General features: G+C 49.3%; 1 protein-coding gene across 1 annotated transcript in view; it reads left to right on the forward strand.

Annotated features, from left to right (window-relative positions):
- The first annotated feature begins 1,434 nt into the window (after positions 1 to 1,434).
- LOC128720956 (uncharacterized) overlaps positions 1,435 to 14,318 on the forward strand; it is a 30,754-nt gene continuing 17,870 nt past the window's right edge. Inside the window, exons 1-2 of the mRNA XM_053814658.1 lie at positions 1,435 to 1,480; positions 4,147 to 5,711. Of these exons, the coding sequence (XP_053670633.1) occupies positions 1,435 to 1,480; positions 4,147 to 5,711 (1,611 nt within the window). The remainder of the gene's footprint in view (positions 1,481 to 4,146; positions 5,712 to 14,318) is intronic.

Genomic DNA, 14,318 nt, shown 5'->3' on the forward strand with positions numbered 1-14,318 from the left:
GTCCGGTGTGTACACACAGTGAATATTTGCCCCTCGCGAGGGTTTGTGGAATTCATAAAAACAGACTGCTTCGGAAAATTTCCCACTCTTCGCTAAGGGATGGCATGACATTCCTTGCCGTTAAATCTCTCTCTCTCTCTCTCTCTCTCTCTCTCTCTCTCTCTCTTTCTTGTGGTGATGGAAGGAGGAAAAATTCTTTCCATACGCACACTCACATACACACACACACACGTATGTGGCAGTGTTTTCCGCGGCTGAGACGGGGAATTTCCCTGAAATTCGAGGGAATGTGTTCGAGTGCATGTGCCCGAAATCGTACTGATCGGCAGGCAGGAAAGCAAGTGAATCGAGTGATCGAGAACCGCGCAGTTGGTGGAAGGGGATGGCAAGGCTAAGGGTGGAAAAAATGCTGTAGAAAAAGATCTCGCCCCATGCTGCATGGATCTGGTTGAATCACAGTCAAACGTAGAAGCTAGACGTTGGGTGGCGACCTTCGAATCGCGGGAAAAGGCAGCAAGTAAAAGGATCGGTACCGGGTGGCAGGGGCTAGTGGGAAAAGATGAAAAATTGGTTTTCCCGCTCCGCCCAGCGAAGAGGCTGACGTGGTTTGGTTGGTGTATTTTCCACCTGCGAAGTAACCTCGCGCAGCTCTCGCCTTGGCTGCGCATCAGAACAGATTGAGCGTGTTTTGATAAGGAAATTCCCGGCACTCAAAGGAAAACACACCCCTAAGTGGGGTGCGAAATGGGCGCCTCAGAACCACCACCGGAGGTTGGATTTGTGGTGCGGTTTTTTCGATTGCGATTTTCACGCGCACGAGGGAACCGTGTAGTTGCATCCGTGTTGGCTTGGCGCGCTCTCGCTGCTCGCGATCGAAACTGCGTCGAAGGTCCACCGCTTGTGGGCTAAAAATAGTTCCCAAGAAGGAAAACATTATTCAACGCGGGCGGAAAGGCTGCCGGGGGCAGGCTACAAATCATCACCTCATGCCCTGGTCGGAAAATCGGGGCTAGCATTCTACAGCAGCCCATGGCCACCATTGCTCTGCCTCACCACCGAGAAGATCCTTCCGTTTCGGGCTCGCTTATCGATTAATGCAGCAGCTTCCGTTGACCGTCTTGTGCTGTGTATTTTTTTTCTTTTGGTCTTGGTTTTTGATGTTTTGTTTTGCCTTCATTCAAACCGGGCTGTTAAGGTGCCGGCCGGAAAGGCCACACATTCTATGGGAGGGAGTTTTCCCAACCCCGGTCAGCACCTTTTGGCATCCCTTCGCGTGCGCGCGCCTTCGATTGACCGTGTTCTGTTGCACTCTCTCGAACTCGCTCTCTTTCTCTTTCTCTCTCTCTCTCTCTCTTAGTCGCTAGCTACGCAGTGACGGGTAAAGTGTAGTTTTCTTTTCGCAGCACCCACCGGGCACCACATTCGCGAGCCTCAATGAATGACGCTTTCGATTACTACTACCAGCACTTGTTCCTGCTAAGTGAGTTTGCGTGCGTGCGTGCGTCCTTTTTTTAATGGCGTCGTCTCCCCCATTGTGCCGTGGCTACTAATTCGCCTCCCGATATCGTAGGATTTCCCCGTCGTCCTTGCTTGCTCTCTGTGATCCTTTCGACGGGCAAAGTGATGGCGTGGTGCGTGCGATCTTACCACGTATGGTAGTATTCGCATACATGCCCGTATCGATCGTCCTTCGAAAGAATCACTAGTATCCTTTCTAACGGTCTCTCCTTCTCTCATTGGCCCTGCCTGACGTACTAGAACGCGCTGGACGGCAGCTGTTATTTGTAGCTCCAGCTAGAAAAGACTGTGTTGACGTGAATCCATTATTGTGCAATTAGGTTGCTTGAGAAGAGTCGAACAGTACACACTCCCGTGCCGTGGTGAGAATGTGCATCTCCAAGACTAGATGATTGCCTCGTGCAGGTTGTGAAAACGTGCAGTGTTTCATTTCGCAGCTCCTATCGGATTACAGTTCGGTTGATTGTTTGTTTGAATTTTAATTTTTGAGACCCTGTACCTGAACGCTGCCCCTGGGATCGCTTCTTGGTGGACGGGTAATTAAAACATGAGCGTTTCAACACGTTTGCATATTTTTTCAATCACAATCCCACAATGCGTCACTCATTCCTGCCGCGACGCATACGAGATGGATCATTTTTGGTTTGTTTTTTGTATGATTTTGTTTGTATAATTCGGTCTTATCAGCTCGTTCCTTCGCAGCGCAGTACGTTCCATGTTCCTTGCAACAAGTCCTTGCCATATTTCCAACGTTGTTTGTTTTTAAATTAATTTGTGTATTTTTGAACTTCTGTTTTATGTGGCTTGTAATATTTTGCTCGTTTGTTTCTCGTACGCCAAGACACCATTTTCTAACAGTTTCAATGTCCTGGTGTTATAATATTAACGCTTTTTGTGAGGAAATGCATAAAACGAATCTGCAACTGTGAATTTTAGACACATTTGATTACAGTGACGACACCGAATTGATGTTTGACGTGCGGCAGATTAAACAAGGATGACGGATATTTTTGTGTGAAAATCCAACGCGCTTTTGGAAACAAAACTCGTTTCTTTTTAGTGCATGCGGTTGGCGTTGGAAAAACGTCGCTGACATTTATTGTTGCTACTAATCCAGCTCACACACGTGTGCATATCTCATCGATTGCATTTCTTCTTCCTTTTCTCGTTTCGTTCCTGTCTCACCATGCTCTTCACGATCGGCACAGTGATACCAGTGTGTGCAAATTCTACCAGCAAATCACCTCCCCCTAGCGGGCGTGCATTAATGTGCATACTTTGTAATAGTGCCTGCCTGTGTGTATGTGTCGTCAATAGTGGAGAGCTATGAGTGTTCTGAGAAAATCGTAATCGAAGCAAAAATATAAAAATAAGCACATAGGAAAATATCTCGGCTCCATTCAACGCAAACATGACCCAGCAAGGAAGAAGCTAACTCGGCACAGTTGCTCCTTCCAGCTTTTGCTCGCGAGTGTGCGATCCATCTAATACCATTTTGATTGATGCGTGTATATATATATATGTGTGTGTGTGCGTGTTTATGTGTGCCACAATCATCGAGGAAGGTGGTGAGATAGAAATGTAATCAAACGCATCCTGCGGCCTGTGCTTCGGACGCGCGGTTCTCAGACAGCTGGCTAATGAACAGCAGCGTAGTTGACGAACGGTAGCGTCTTCTAGTGTACGGCAGTTCAAACATCATTCAGGAAATCAAGCGAAATCGCACCAGTGTTCATATTTTATTTCCTCTCTTTTGGTTTGTTTGTAGCTGCGTGTTAGCCCGCGTGGGTGTGTGCTCTTTATCGTGCCTTGAATGTTTAGAATGCGTCACGTGGCAGCTTTCCAATGATACGCGGCTAAACCGAATGGCAGCCTGACGTGTTGCCCGCTCTAATACGTGTGGTGTGTATATGTGTTTATGTACGTGTATGTGTGTGCGTGCGTGTGTCTGCCGAATCCTAATCATATCGGCAGCTGGTGTGTTGACTAGCCACCTGCCTGCCATCGCCTACCTGTTACTAAACAACACCAAGAAAAACGACGAGTTCATTGTGCATCATTCGCCATAATGTCGTGTGGATGTACTAACGGCCGATGTCATTAGTGTCAAGTGATAGTGTGAGATACATCGCGAAACATCGCCCAGCGCTCCACCGCCGGGCAGAGTGGACACGAAAAGCGTGCACAATTTTCACTGACTATCGTTCTGTATCTCTTTCTTATCCTCTTCCTGCACACTTCCTCGATTGATGCGCGTGGGGTTTTGTTTGTTTTTGGCGCCTGCAAAACAATACAAAAATCACCCTCGCATGGTGTGGTGCGGGCGCTACAACGATGCACCATTCTCGGCCGTTGATGTTGGCCCGTCAACGTTGACTCGTCGCGAAACGTGAAAATAAATCACGGAAAATAAAACAAAAAAAAAAAACAAAACAAATCACCAACCACCATCGGAATCACCGGCCCCGGGCGGTTGGCTTGGGGAAATGCATCGGTAAAATTACGGATCTTTCCCACACCGGTTGACATTGTGGAAAACGCGAACCCGCGTCACGTGAAAAACACTCACACATCCGCAAAACAACAACGCACCAAAACAACGCCTGGCGGTAAACATGGCCACGGCAGCGAAACAGTCGTCGTCCTCGAGCTCACCCTCGAACTCGGTGCGGTCGTTCGTCGAAGGCCAGGAGGACCTAGACGCGATCGCGAAGCAGATCTCGGACCACGCCGAAGCCATCTACCAGACGTGGAAGGCGCGTGGTCTCGCCCCGACCGAGATCCTCAACTGCCACACGGGCGATGGTGCGGAGCACGCCTTCACTCAGGCGTTAAACCCTGCCAACTCGCCGACCCTCAGTGGACCCGGACCCACCGGTAGCCCGCAGTTGGGTAGTCCTTCTGGCCCACCTGGCGGTGCCCTATCAGGTGGTGGATCTTCACCAACTGCGAACGCCTCCGGTGTTGCGGAGTTGCTCGCTAAAGCACCGAACCTGTCCAACAACAGCCTTGAGCAGCTGGTCAGCTCGTTTGTCAGTGAGGACAAGGCTCGCATAGCGGCTCAACGCCAGCAGCAGCGGGTCGGAGGTGTTCGGTCACCCTCGACTGGTACCAGTTCCGCGATCAAAAGTGTGTTGCAGAAGTTCGAACGCAACGGTGGTGCCATCAGTGGAGCAGATGATCCCGTGAACGGTCAGTCATCGGATGGTCAGACCCGGCCAACCTATCTGCGCACTGGTGGAGGAGTTGCTAAACCCTCGAACCACCTAGGTAACGCTGGCAGTAATAACAATAACAACAACTTCAGTACGCTCAACAAGAACGACGTCCCGGACGTGCTAAAGGACACGATCGTCGAACCGAAACCGGCGGGTGTGCGCGAAAAACCACAAACCCCGGTGAAACCGGAGCACCTGCTCAATCATGTGCCGAGCTGGCCGCTAAAGAATCGTGTCGTCAAAACCGGAGGCGCCGGCTCGAAGGTGATCGTCGGAGGTTCCACCGCAACCGCGAGTGGCTTTTCCAAGAACACCGCGGATCTTATGGATGAGGTGTCCCGCGAGGAGGAACGTCTGATAAACGCGCTCAAAACCGGTACGGTGCTGAACAGCAGCGACAGCATACTACCGGAGGTGATCACCTCTACTCTGCCCGATCGGGACGTGCCCGACTACGGATCCGTTGTGGACCACCGGGTGCAGCTAGCTGGATTAGGTAGTGAGAGTAGTAGCAGTAGCAGTGGAACCACGATGGTGACTGCAGCATCCGCAACAAACGGTGGCGGTCCAGTGATGGCCGCCACCAATGGGTCATCACCTGCGTTGAATGGTAACGGGGTGACGACGAATGGCAACGGCATCCAGCATGGTGCTGACACACCGAACGTGAAACACTGGAACGGGGTGCCGATGAAGCCGAATCACATACCGATCCTGAACATACACCAGATCCGCGAACAGGAGAAGCTGTCGATGAACTTTACGCGCAATGTCGCGACGACGCGGTTGCCGAAGGACTTTGGCCGCACGGCCGCTGATGATGAGAAGAAGCTCAGTTTGCAACCGAAGACGATACCGAGCCCGATTCGACCGTTCCTGTCGCGCGGATCTGTTGCCGAGCGGGTGTTGATCTTCGAGAAATGTCCTGAGAAGGCGCCACCGCGCGAGCGAGCGAAGGAACCCGTCAAGGTACAGGTGAGTGTCAAGTTTTTGCTGTTTCATTGAGTTTTTCTTTGCTTTAGATCCTTGTTTGGAACGCGTGGTTTTTGAGGAAAATTCAGATGCAACGTAATTTGGATAGTTTGTTTAAATCCTTTTTTACTGTTTCGACTGATTCATCTGATAGCTCAAATGGGAAATCATGGAACGAAGTAGGAAACCGTTATTCTATTAAAATTCCCCCTTTAGTAAGCTGGCAAGACTTTGGAGACTGTCAAGCTCGGTCGGGCTGACCCATCATCTTCACCGTTATCACCTTGCTACTAATGCACGTAACGAAGTGGAAATAGCGCTTCAGTTGACATCCAATCACACGAAACATGGACCTATTGAAAAGTCCACTAGGTGTTATTCCACAGTCACACAAACAACTTGATGACCCTTTTTATGTGGTCCATAAATATATATTTATATATACACACATTAAGTTATCAAACATTAAACCAATTAACGGTCGTTTGTCAAGGCGCGTGAAGCAACCGGTAGGGCTCGATCTAGTCGACGCTCGCACTTATCGGCGCGTTGATGTGGTGTCCCGTTTTCTTGCCCTTTCTTCGAGGTGGATCCAATTAGAGCCCGTGCGGAAGATTGTGTCAATCGAATTACACGGCCAGTTGACCCGTTTGGGGTCCGTTTGGCTCGCTTCCTCGTACCGAAGCGTGCGCCCGTTACTGAAGTGAATTGTTCGGGTCTAGGTTAAATGGATTTATAACTTCGCGAAGGGAGTTTTTTTCGCGCACTCTCCGCAATGCTCCCTTGTGAGTGTAATGAAGCAATCAACTTTAGGGGGTACGTGTTTTAAGCTCCAAAAAAGGTCTAACGTCAACAGCAACACCTCGGTGTAGTCGGAGGTTGTTTCAAATTTGGCTTTGTAATGATTGGTTTGGCAAGGTTGCTTTAATTGTAGGGAAGAATCCCTCCGAAGAGGTTCTTTTTAAGTTAACTTGACAAGCGGAAGGATGCTCAGCTGATGTTCTTAAAAGCTCTTTGTGCACTTATAGGAACGTTTGATTGGTACTTACCAATAGCCCGAGCAAAGATTGAAGAGCATCATCTACTATTTTGATAGCTCCATGTTAGGAAGATCGCTGAATAAAAATTCCATCATGTTTGAGCAAAAATTGCCACAACAATATACCCTCGACACACACACACGGGGTGTGTTCCATTAGCTATGCGTTGTTTGGCGTTCTGTTTGAGCACTCCAGCAGCAGTGGACTGAGATACTCACCCGACGGTAGGCTGTTTAGTGTGTGATAAGGCTACCAGCACAGCCGTACATCATCGTACGTTTGAAGCGCTGGCATCTTCCCACTGGGACGCATGTTATCGCACCGTAATTAGCATGTCGGCGCTAAATGCGCAGAACGTTGGCTCGCTTTGGGTTTTGATTAGTCCCACCGACAATGGCTTCTCGTTTCATCGCAGGATGATTGATGCATTGACTCCACCGCTGGTACACGTCAGTCACTGCACTTCTGTTCTTCAGGGCTCTTCGGAACGCGAACAAGTCCAACGATAAAAGCATTAGCTTCGCCGCTTTGCTGGACTAAGAGATCTTCCTTCTCCGAAACGCCCTCTGGGCAGGGTGGTTCGAGTTTCGATGATAAACATGACAGCCCATTAGCCACTTTCGTGCGCATTTCCCGTCACGCTTCGGCAAGTACGCACGTGCCGTGTGCGAAATGTAGGCCAAAAAAGCAGAATAGAGGGAGCGGGAAAAATAACAGCTGTGAGATTAGACGCCTGTTGCCGCCGTGCGGTATTTGATGCATGTTACATGTGTTTCTAGGTTTCTTTTCATCTCTCCTCCACGTGGTTTGTTCATCACTCCCGCTATCAGCTGATGTTGAAGTTGCTGTCAAGTGCAACCGGTGCACCAACCGGACCGCTGCAGATCGCCTTCGATTGCTACCAGCAGGGCCCATTATTTAAGTACGACTGTTCGCATTTAAACGCCCCGTCTGTGTGGGTAACGCAAATTGTAGCAAAATGTAAATTGCTTCCAATAGCGCGCGCGAGCTCGTGAGAGAGAGCAAGCTAGAGGAGTTTTTATGGAGGGGTTTTTCGCTGGCCAGCTAGATATACATTTCCAGGCAGCATGCGGTTGCGTTGGACGCTCCTATAGCCCTTTTGTCCGCCTCTCGCGCCACCCAACGGGTGTGTAATTTACTCCCCTTGCCGATTTCAAGGCTAGCGATTACAAGATGGCGCAAAAGCCGTTGGACAATCTGCGTTTGCGTTTTCGGTTCGGAATTTAATTTCGGGCTATTGTGCGATTACAACCACCAACACCACCAGCAGCAGCAGTAGCAGCATCAGCAGCACGAGAAAAGGCACGTTGGGCATGTTTAATTGTGCGACACCGTGCGATCGGTCATGGCGTCGGGTGGACCTTGAAAACCCCATCGCAACGGCCACTCGTTGGGGGGTGATTTTTGGCAGCGTTGCGAGCTCGCGGTATGCCTTTGAAATTATTCTGCTTCTCTTTTTTTTTTTTGCTTTTCTTGCACCATCGTACGCGTGCTGCTCTTTCATGCTGCTAATGAGAAGGGCTGCGATGGTGGAGCGACCTTCAACAGAAACACAATTCAGTTCGGTTGACCGCGCATGGGCCGGGGAGTGTGTGTTTGCGGGTGGAAAAAGTGTAAATTTAGCATGATTGTATTAATATTTATTGATGCTGGGGTTGCGTATGCGCAATCGGATAATTGGTGGCTAGGGGTTGTGCGTTTTTGTCATGAAAACGTGTCAGCTTCGAACTTGGCTCTTGCGACGCCAATGACGATGAGCGCCAACCGATTCTAGGGGTGTTATATTTCACGTGAAAATTCACCCTCATAATTTGACCCACTATTGCTTAGGGTGTTCTTTTTTCGCCTCTCAGAAGCTCATTTTTGTGCGTCAATAGTTTCTCTACCCATGTGAGGCTTTGCATGCGTAAACAGATCCTGGTGTACTGTCGTTTCTACCATTCACCTGGTTTTGCTTGTTTTTAGGCGACCAAAGCGCGTGTACCTAATTTCGGCGCCCCACGCGTGGTGAAAATTGTTCCCCTTACAAAACCACTCCTACCTCAGTCACGTGGGTCACGTTCCAACCACTCAAACAAAACTCCCCCATGGGAAAAGACCGTCACACGTAAAGGTTAGGATTGCCGGAACTGGGCACTTTCTAGCGTCCAGTGGGGGTAAAATTTAATCCAAATGGATCCTCCCCCGGACCGTGGTCAGGGCAGGGTGCGACTCGTGGCAGATTACTTTCGCCACCTTGCCCTTCACCCCCCCTCCCCCCCCCACAGTGGGTGCGATTTTGCAACGTCACTCCGGGATGGAACTTTCCTTTCATGCCCTGCGATTCGATGCATTTGCGTACGTGCCAGCAGAAAGGTACCGAGGGAAGGCATATTCGATTTGCATTACGAAAGTGTGCGCCCTTTCTGTCCACGGTTGTATCGGCTCGTGGCACGATCGGACCCAGTGGATCGGAGACTTTTCCACCCATCGCTTTTAGGGGGTGCCACCCGGTGTGCGGACTCGCAGGAAATGATAATTTCCCCTCAATTGAGCGTGAAAAATGCCGCAGAGAAATCGGGCCCTTTGGATCGTCGGTTCTACCGCACGCATCCACCATGAGAGAGAGAGAGAGAGAGAGAGAGAGAAAGAGTCATGTTTAACAATCGAAACGAAACCAATGCAAATGGACGTTTGTGGCCGATGAACGATGAAGGGGTTTATGGAGTTGATTGGGGTGGAAAAAAGGGAAAGAGAGCACCACTTTTCGCCCAATCTCTTTCTCTCGTTCGACTCTTCGTCCGATGGAGTTTCCCAACGTACGCGCATGCTTTCGCCGCGTTTGTTGTTTGGTTGGGCGTAAAAGTGGCGATTAGGGCGCGCGTCGCGCAAGCAGGCACGTGTGTGCGCACGCATAAATGAGTGCGTGAGCGTTTGGTGATCCTCTGGTCAGTTGCCAGGGTGGTTATGCGCTCCTCATCAACGGAAACATATGTGTCCATTTTCGTGAGCTGCAATAAACGTGGTTCCGTGCCCCGCTGGATGGCTTTTGAAAACGAATTTCTTTTTATCAGGCGATCACCTCCGGACCGGCGTTTCATTTTTGGTCAAAACGAGTCGTTAAAGAATCGTAATAAGGTTGCTTCAAGCAATGCGAGGTAAACGAGACGGTGTAGCTTCAAAAAATCGCTCAAAGTTGATTCATTCCCATACCAGGGTGTGTCGTCTGTGCACCGAAGAGTCCCCTGCAGGTCTTCGCGGTGGCCCTGAATGTCTGCAAGAGCGGTGAAAATAGTGCACACGCCCTAAAATGGAGGCCCCATCCAGTGTCGAAGGCCGTCCACCTAGCCAAGCAGACAGGACGGTTTAGCCCTTGATTCTTCGACCTGCTGCATGCTTTCAGGCCAGCATAAGGGCTGCGTCTCTCGACCAAAGCTTGAAAAAGTCTGCCGGGTCGAAACGGACGTGTACTGCACGCTTCCGCGCTCCAACAATGAGCCATTACCGTCGTCCCACGTAGGAGTAATTGATGAACGGACCAGTTCTGGAGGTGGCCAACGCTGGGAAGATATTCCACGATTGTTAACTGCTCGAGCAACTCCGACTCGGGACCAGCCCGAGAGCGGGAGAAAGATTAAGCAGTCAAACAGGGCTTCGAGACAGCTCATCGGGCAGCATCGGCTTGCGTGGGCATTGTGGAGCAGCACCACGTGTAGGCAGTGAGCTATACGCAGACGCGTGTTATCCACGCACGAACTGCAGTTTTAAAAGCGGCAATGTCACCAGACTGGGAGTTGACATCGTCTACGTACGTCCCTGGCATTAACATGCGCAAGAAGAAGCTCCGTCATAAAAATCATAGGCTGACGGTTCATTAAAGTAGTGCTGTCCATAAATTAGGCAGAATGGTTGCGCATGGTTGCGTCTTGTCACGTTGAAGTTAGGACGACACCGTGGCAGCGGGACAAAGCGAAAAGAAAGCTAGCTAACCTTACAAGTCGATTGATTCTGTTTTGGGACGGCAAATACCGAAAAACCACGGCACCAGGCGGTTGCAGGATGTTTTGGAAGTGTGATTGATGAAGGCTTCACCGAAATTATGCGCCATTGATGCGTTGCTTCTCCCTCGACTAATATGCTGTTGTGATGTCACGTGCGGAGATGACTAATTGACAGGCGGCAGGTCCGAGTGGTGCTGGAGACGGATATCCTAGATATCTCTAGAAAACTTGTCGTAAAAAGGGTGCGGTGAATTTAGTTTCTCTCTAACTTTCCCCAACTCGTTTGACTTCACGGTGCCTTATGTGGTTGAAGTGGACCGCGTTAATAAAATGGGAATGTTTAGAAAATACGCTATTCTAAAAATACCGTTCTGCTGTGAAGATGACAACTGGGTTTTGGATGAGGATTATCTGGAATTAGTTTGGAGCTGGAGCTGGGTTTTCGGATGAATATTTGATGCCTCCAAGCCAACGCATTCTGATTCTGGAAAACGCAAAAAAAAGACCATGAATATGGAGAGTTTATTTATTTCCACCAATTTGAGGTAGCTACGGTGGGGCGAAACACTCTCCGACAGTTTTGAAAATAGTCTCTTTCGGTTGGGTGCTGCTGTTTATTGCCGTCCCGGAGAAGTTCACCCCTGTGGTGTGGGTTGCATGATGCTGGGGAAAGATGTTTCGTAAAGACCTCCCACTCGTAGGAAGCCACAGACCAATTACGGTTATTACCATCCGACGACACCGAGTGCAGCGTTTGCAAGTGGCTAAGGGGCGTTCTGGCAAACCCTGGAAAGTGAACGACATCCGCTAGCAATCTGTTCCATTGTGACGAGTTAAGCTTTAGCTAAGAGCCTGTCTTAAACGCTTTCGAAAATATGAGCTAATCAACCCGGCGGCCAGCATCGCCCGCACTCACTGGTGTGTGGCGTTTTGGGAGCCGCCAAAAAGGGTCATAAAAGTTTATTTCGTTTTTTTTCCTTTGCACGATACTCAACTGGAGATGCGATAGAATGTCCCCCGAAGGGGAATTGGTCAGAGTTGGGCAGATTATGCTGGCAAGGTGAGATTGAGGTTCACAGGTGTAGTAAAACGCACGCGCACCCGGCAATAAACGCGAGATTCGTAACTCGACGTAACCGTTTCAGTGTGAGCCAGTTTGTGGTAAACTTTCGACCAGTTCAGCCTCGACACACCTATCTCTGAGGGGCCAACATAGGGCGGCCCGGTCTGCTCACGACCGCAAGGGCCGATTTACTTTGCGTACTAACGATCAAAGGCTGTGAGACTCGGAGGCATTTTTTTCTACTGCATCGCCACTCATTTAACGCGCCGTTTGGCGACTGACTAAACGCGATCTGTCGGGTGCAATTCTATGACCCGCCATTGATTGAAAACATTCACTCCCTTCGACGGGCTTGGCGGCCCCAAACGAACCGGAAAAGTGTGCAATTACACGACGCCTTCGCTCATGTTCGTCACGATGCGGTTGGGTCGGATTTGCCAGGCACGTTCCGCGTGTACCCTAGATGACGGTTGTCCTCGCGGGACTTGGCAACCTTCACGAAGGGCTTGCGGCTGCCGGTCGAGTTGGCAGCATACCGACCCTGTTTTGGGGGTTTAAAGCTCCAGGGCTTGTGCAAAAGAAGAGGTGTAATTTTGACGTGGGCTTTTGAAGGGATATCGCTGAGCTTACGTGGGAGTTGTGCTTCAAAGCGATGTGCGGATGCTGCTCCGTTGTGGCGAATATACCGCTACAAGCCAGTGCAAGTGCACCGAAACCACAGTAGGGTAGTATCAGTAGCGATAGTATTTATAGCCCACACTGGTGACGGTTACAGGGGTGCAGCAGCTGTTGTAAGATCAACCCCATCTCCGTGATCGTTACATTGCCTTACCACACGAGGCACGAGGCCGCTGCGCCATTTGGCAGGGATGGATCGAGAAATCAATAAGCGGATGGTGAGGGTGGTTTCGGCCACCCAGGCAGGTGTTTATGATGAGTCTCCCATTCTCACCCTGTGCCACCCCTAGCTAGCCGGGTTGCCGGGTGTGCCTAGTGAGATCGTGAGATAAAATGGTCTATAAATCGTACCCCTCAAAGCGCGTTTCGCGGGGCTACCGAGTTGAATTATAATTGCTGACCAGTTCACACCGCCTTATACTTGTTGCTGGAGGTCGAAATTTATTGTAGACATTTATGAGCCAGCGTCGTCGTTACAAGCAACTGCATCCGTGAATTGAGCAGCTCACGGTGGGAATGTTTCACTTTTCAACGCCATCATTCTGTTGCGTCGTGAATTCACAGGGTGCAGGATGTAGCTGGGCTACATAAATTAAGAAGGAATAATTCAGCTTTACGATTGTTCGTAGTGCTGCACGGTAGCGATTAAATTATGAAATACTGATGCAGCTTGCTCTTATTAAATTGGCCCTTGAGTTGTGCGTCATATTTATCAGTGCTCGAAATCACATTTTGGTAGCAATATGACTGGTTTTATATGCTTCGTTGAGCGTATGCATCGTTATTTCAACTAAGCAAAGCTCAAAATGCATAATGAATATTAACGGGATGCTGGGAAAAAACACTTTCCATACCGTCCGCTTGAGAGCACTTGAATTTTCGGCCTATTCGGCTCAGTGACAAGCATGGGAATGTCGATGGAAAACATGAGGAGTCATTGGGAATCGTTGCTCTTCAAGTCGTGTTTTTTTTGCGATTTCGGCAGCAGAACGAAGGCTCAAAGATAAGAAGGATAAGATTGAAACAAACTGAGAGAAACCGAATAAAAGAACCGAAGCACGTGTAGCCAGAAATTTCACCTTGCGTTAAGTCGAGCTGAAAGAGTTCATTTTCTTTTTGTTAGGACGAACCTTTTTTGTGCTGTATTTATTTGTGTATGAATATGAGCTCCGCTGATCACGATGCTGCACGGGGCAGCCTGAAACGAGATGCCGGTTTTGTTTGTTTATTTGTACCATTGATTCCAACAAAAAGAAACCCATAGAACAGAATATCGACAGTGTCGTAGTCGGTGGGGGTCTTTTTTTGTCGCGGTTGCTCGTTTCGGTGTTCTTGATCGGCAAACAAAGTTTGGTTTTTTTTCTGTCTTTTACTTTCTTGGCTTTAGTCCGTTTCGCGCTTTGCGATCATCTGCTACTACGGCGTCTTTTTTTGGAGGGATTTTAAAATGTTTGCCCAAAGCAGAGGCGTTTCCCTTCCCTTTATGGAAGGCGCAAGAAAAAGCAAAGAACCAGCCGCTACCGTGCTAAGAACTTCTGTATCGAGTGGCATCGAGCTGGTGTTTCAAATTGCTGGCAAAAAACGCACTGAAGAATGTGGTATGAAAAAAATATCAACCACCAAACAAAATTCTCTTCTTCTAAACGATTAGGACCGCTACACCGACGCTGATCGTTGGCGCAGATACTGTCATCATATACTGGCAACATGACAAAGCGTGAGGTCTTATTGGTTGGTTGAAAACTGGTTTCCGAAATCGGTTTTTGCAGGGGTGTGTAATGTCGCCGCCACCGGAAGAACTCACTCAGACGTTAAACTCCATAATGTT

The sequence above is a fragment of the Anopheles nili genome, chromosome 2, assembly GCF_943737925.1.
Source record: "Anopheles nili chromosome 2, idAnoNiliSN_F5_01, whole genome shotgun sequence".
In the NCBI taxonomy this organism is placed as follows: domain Eukaryota; kingdom Metazoa; phylum Arthropoda; class Insecta; order Diptera; family Culicidae; genus Anopheles; species Anopheles nili.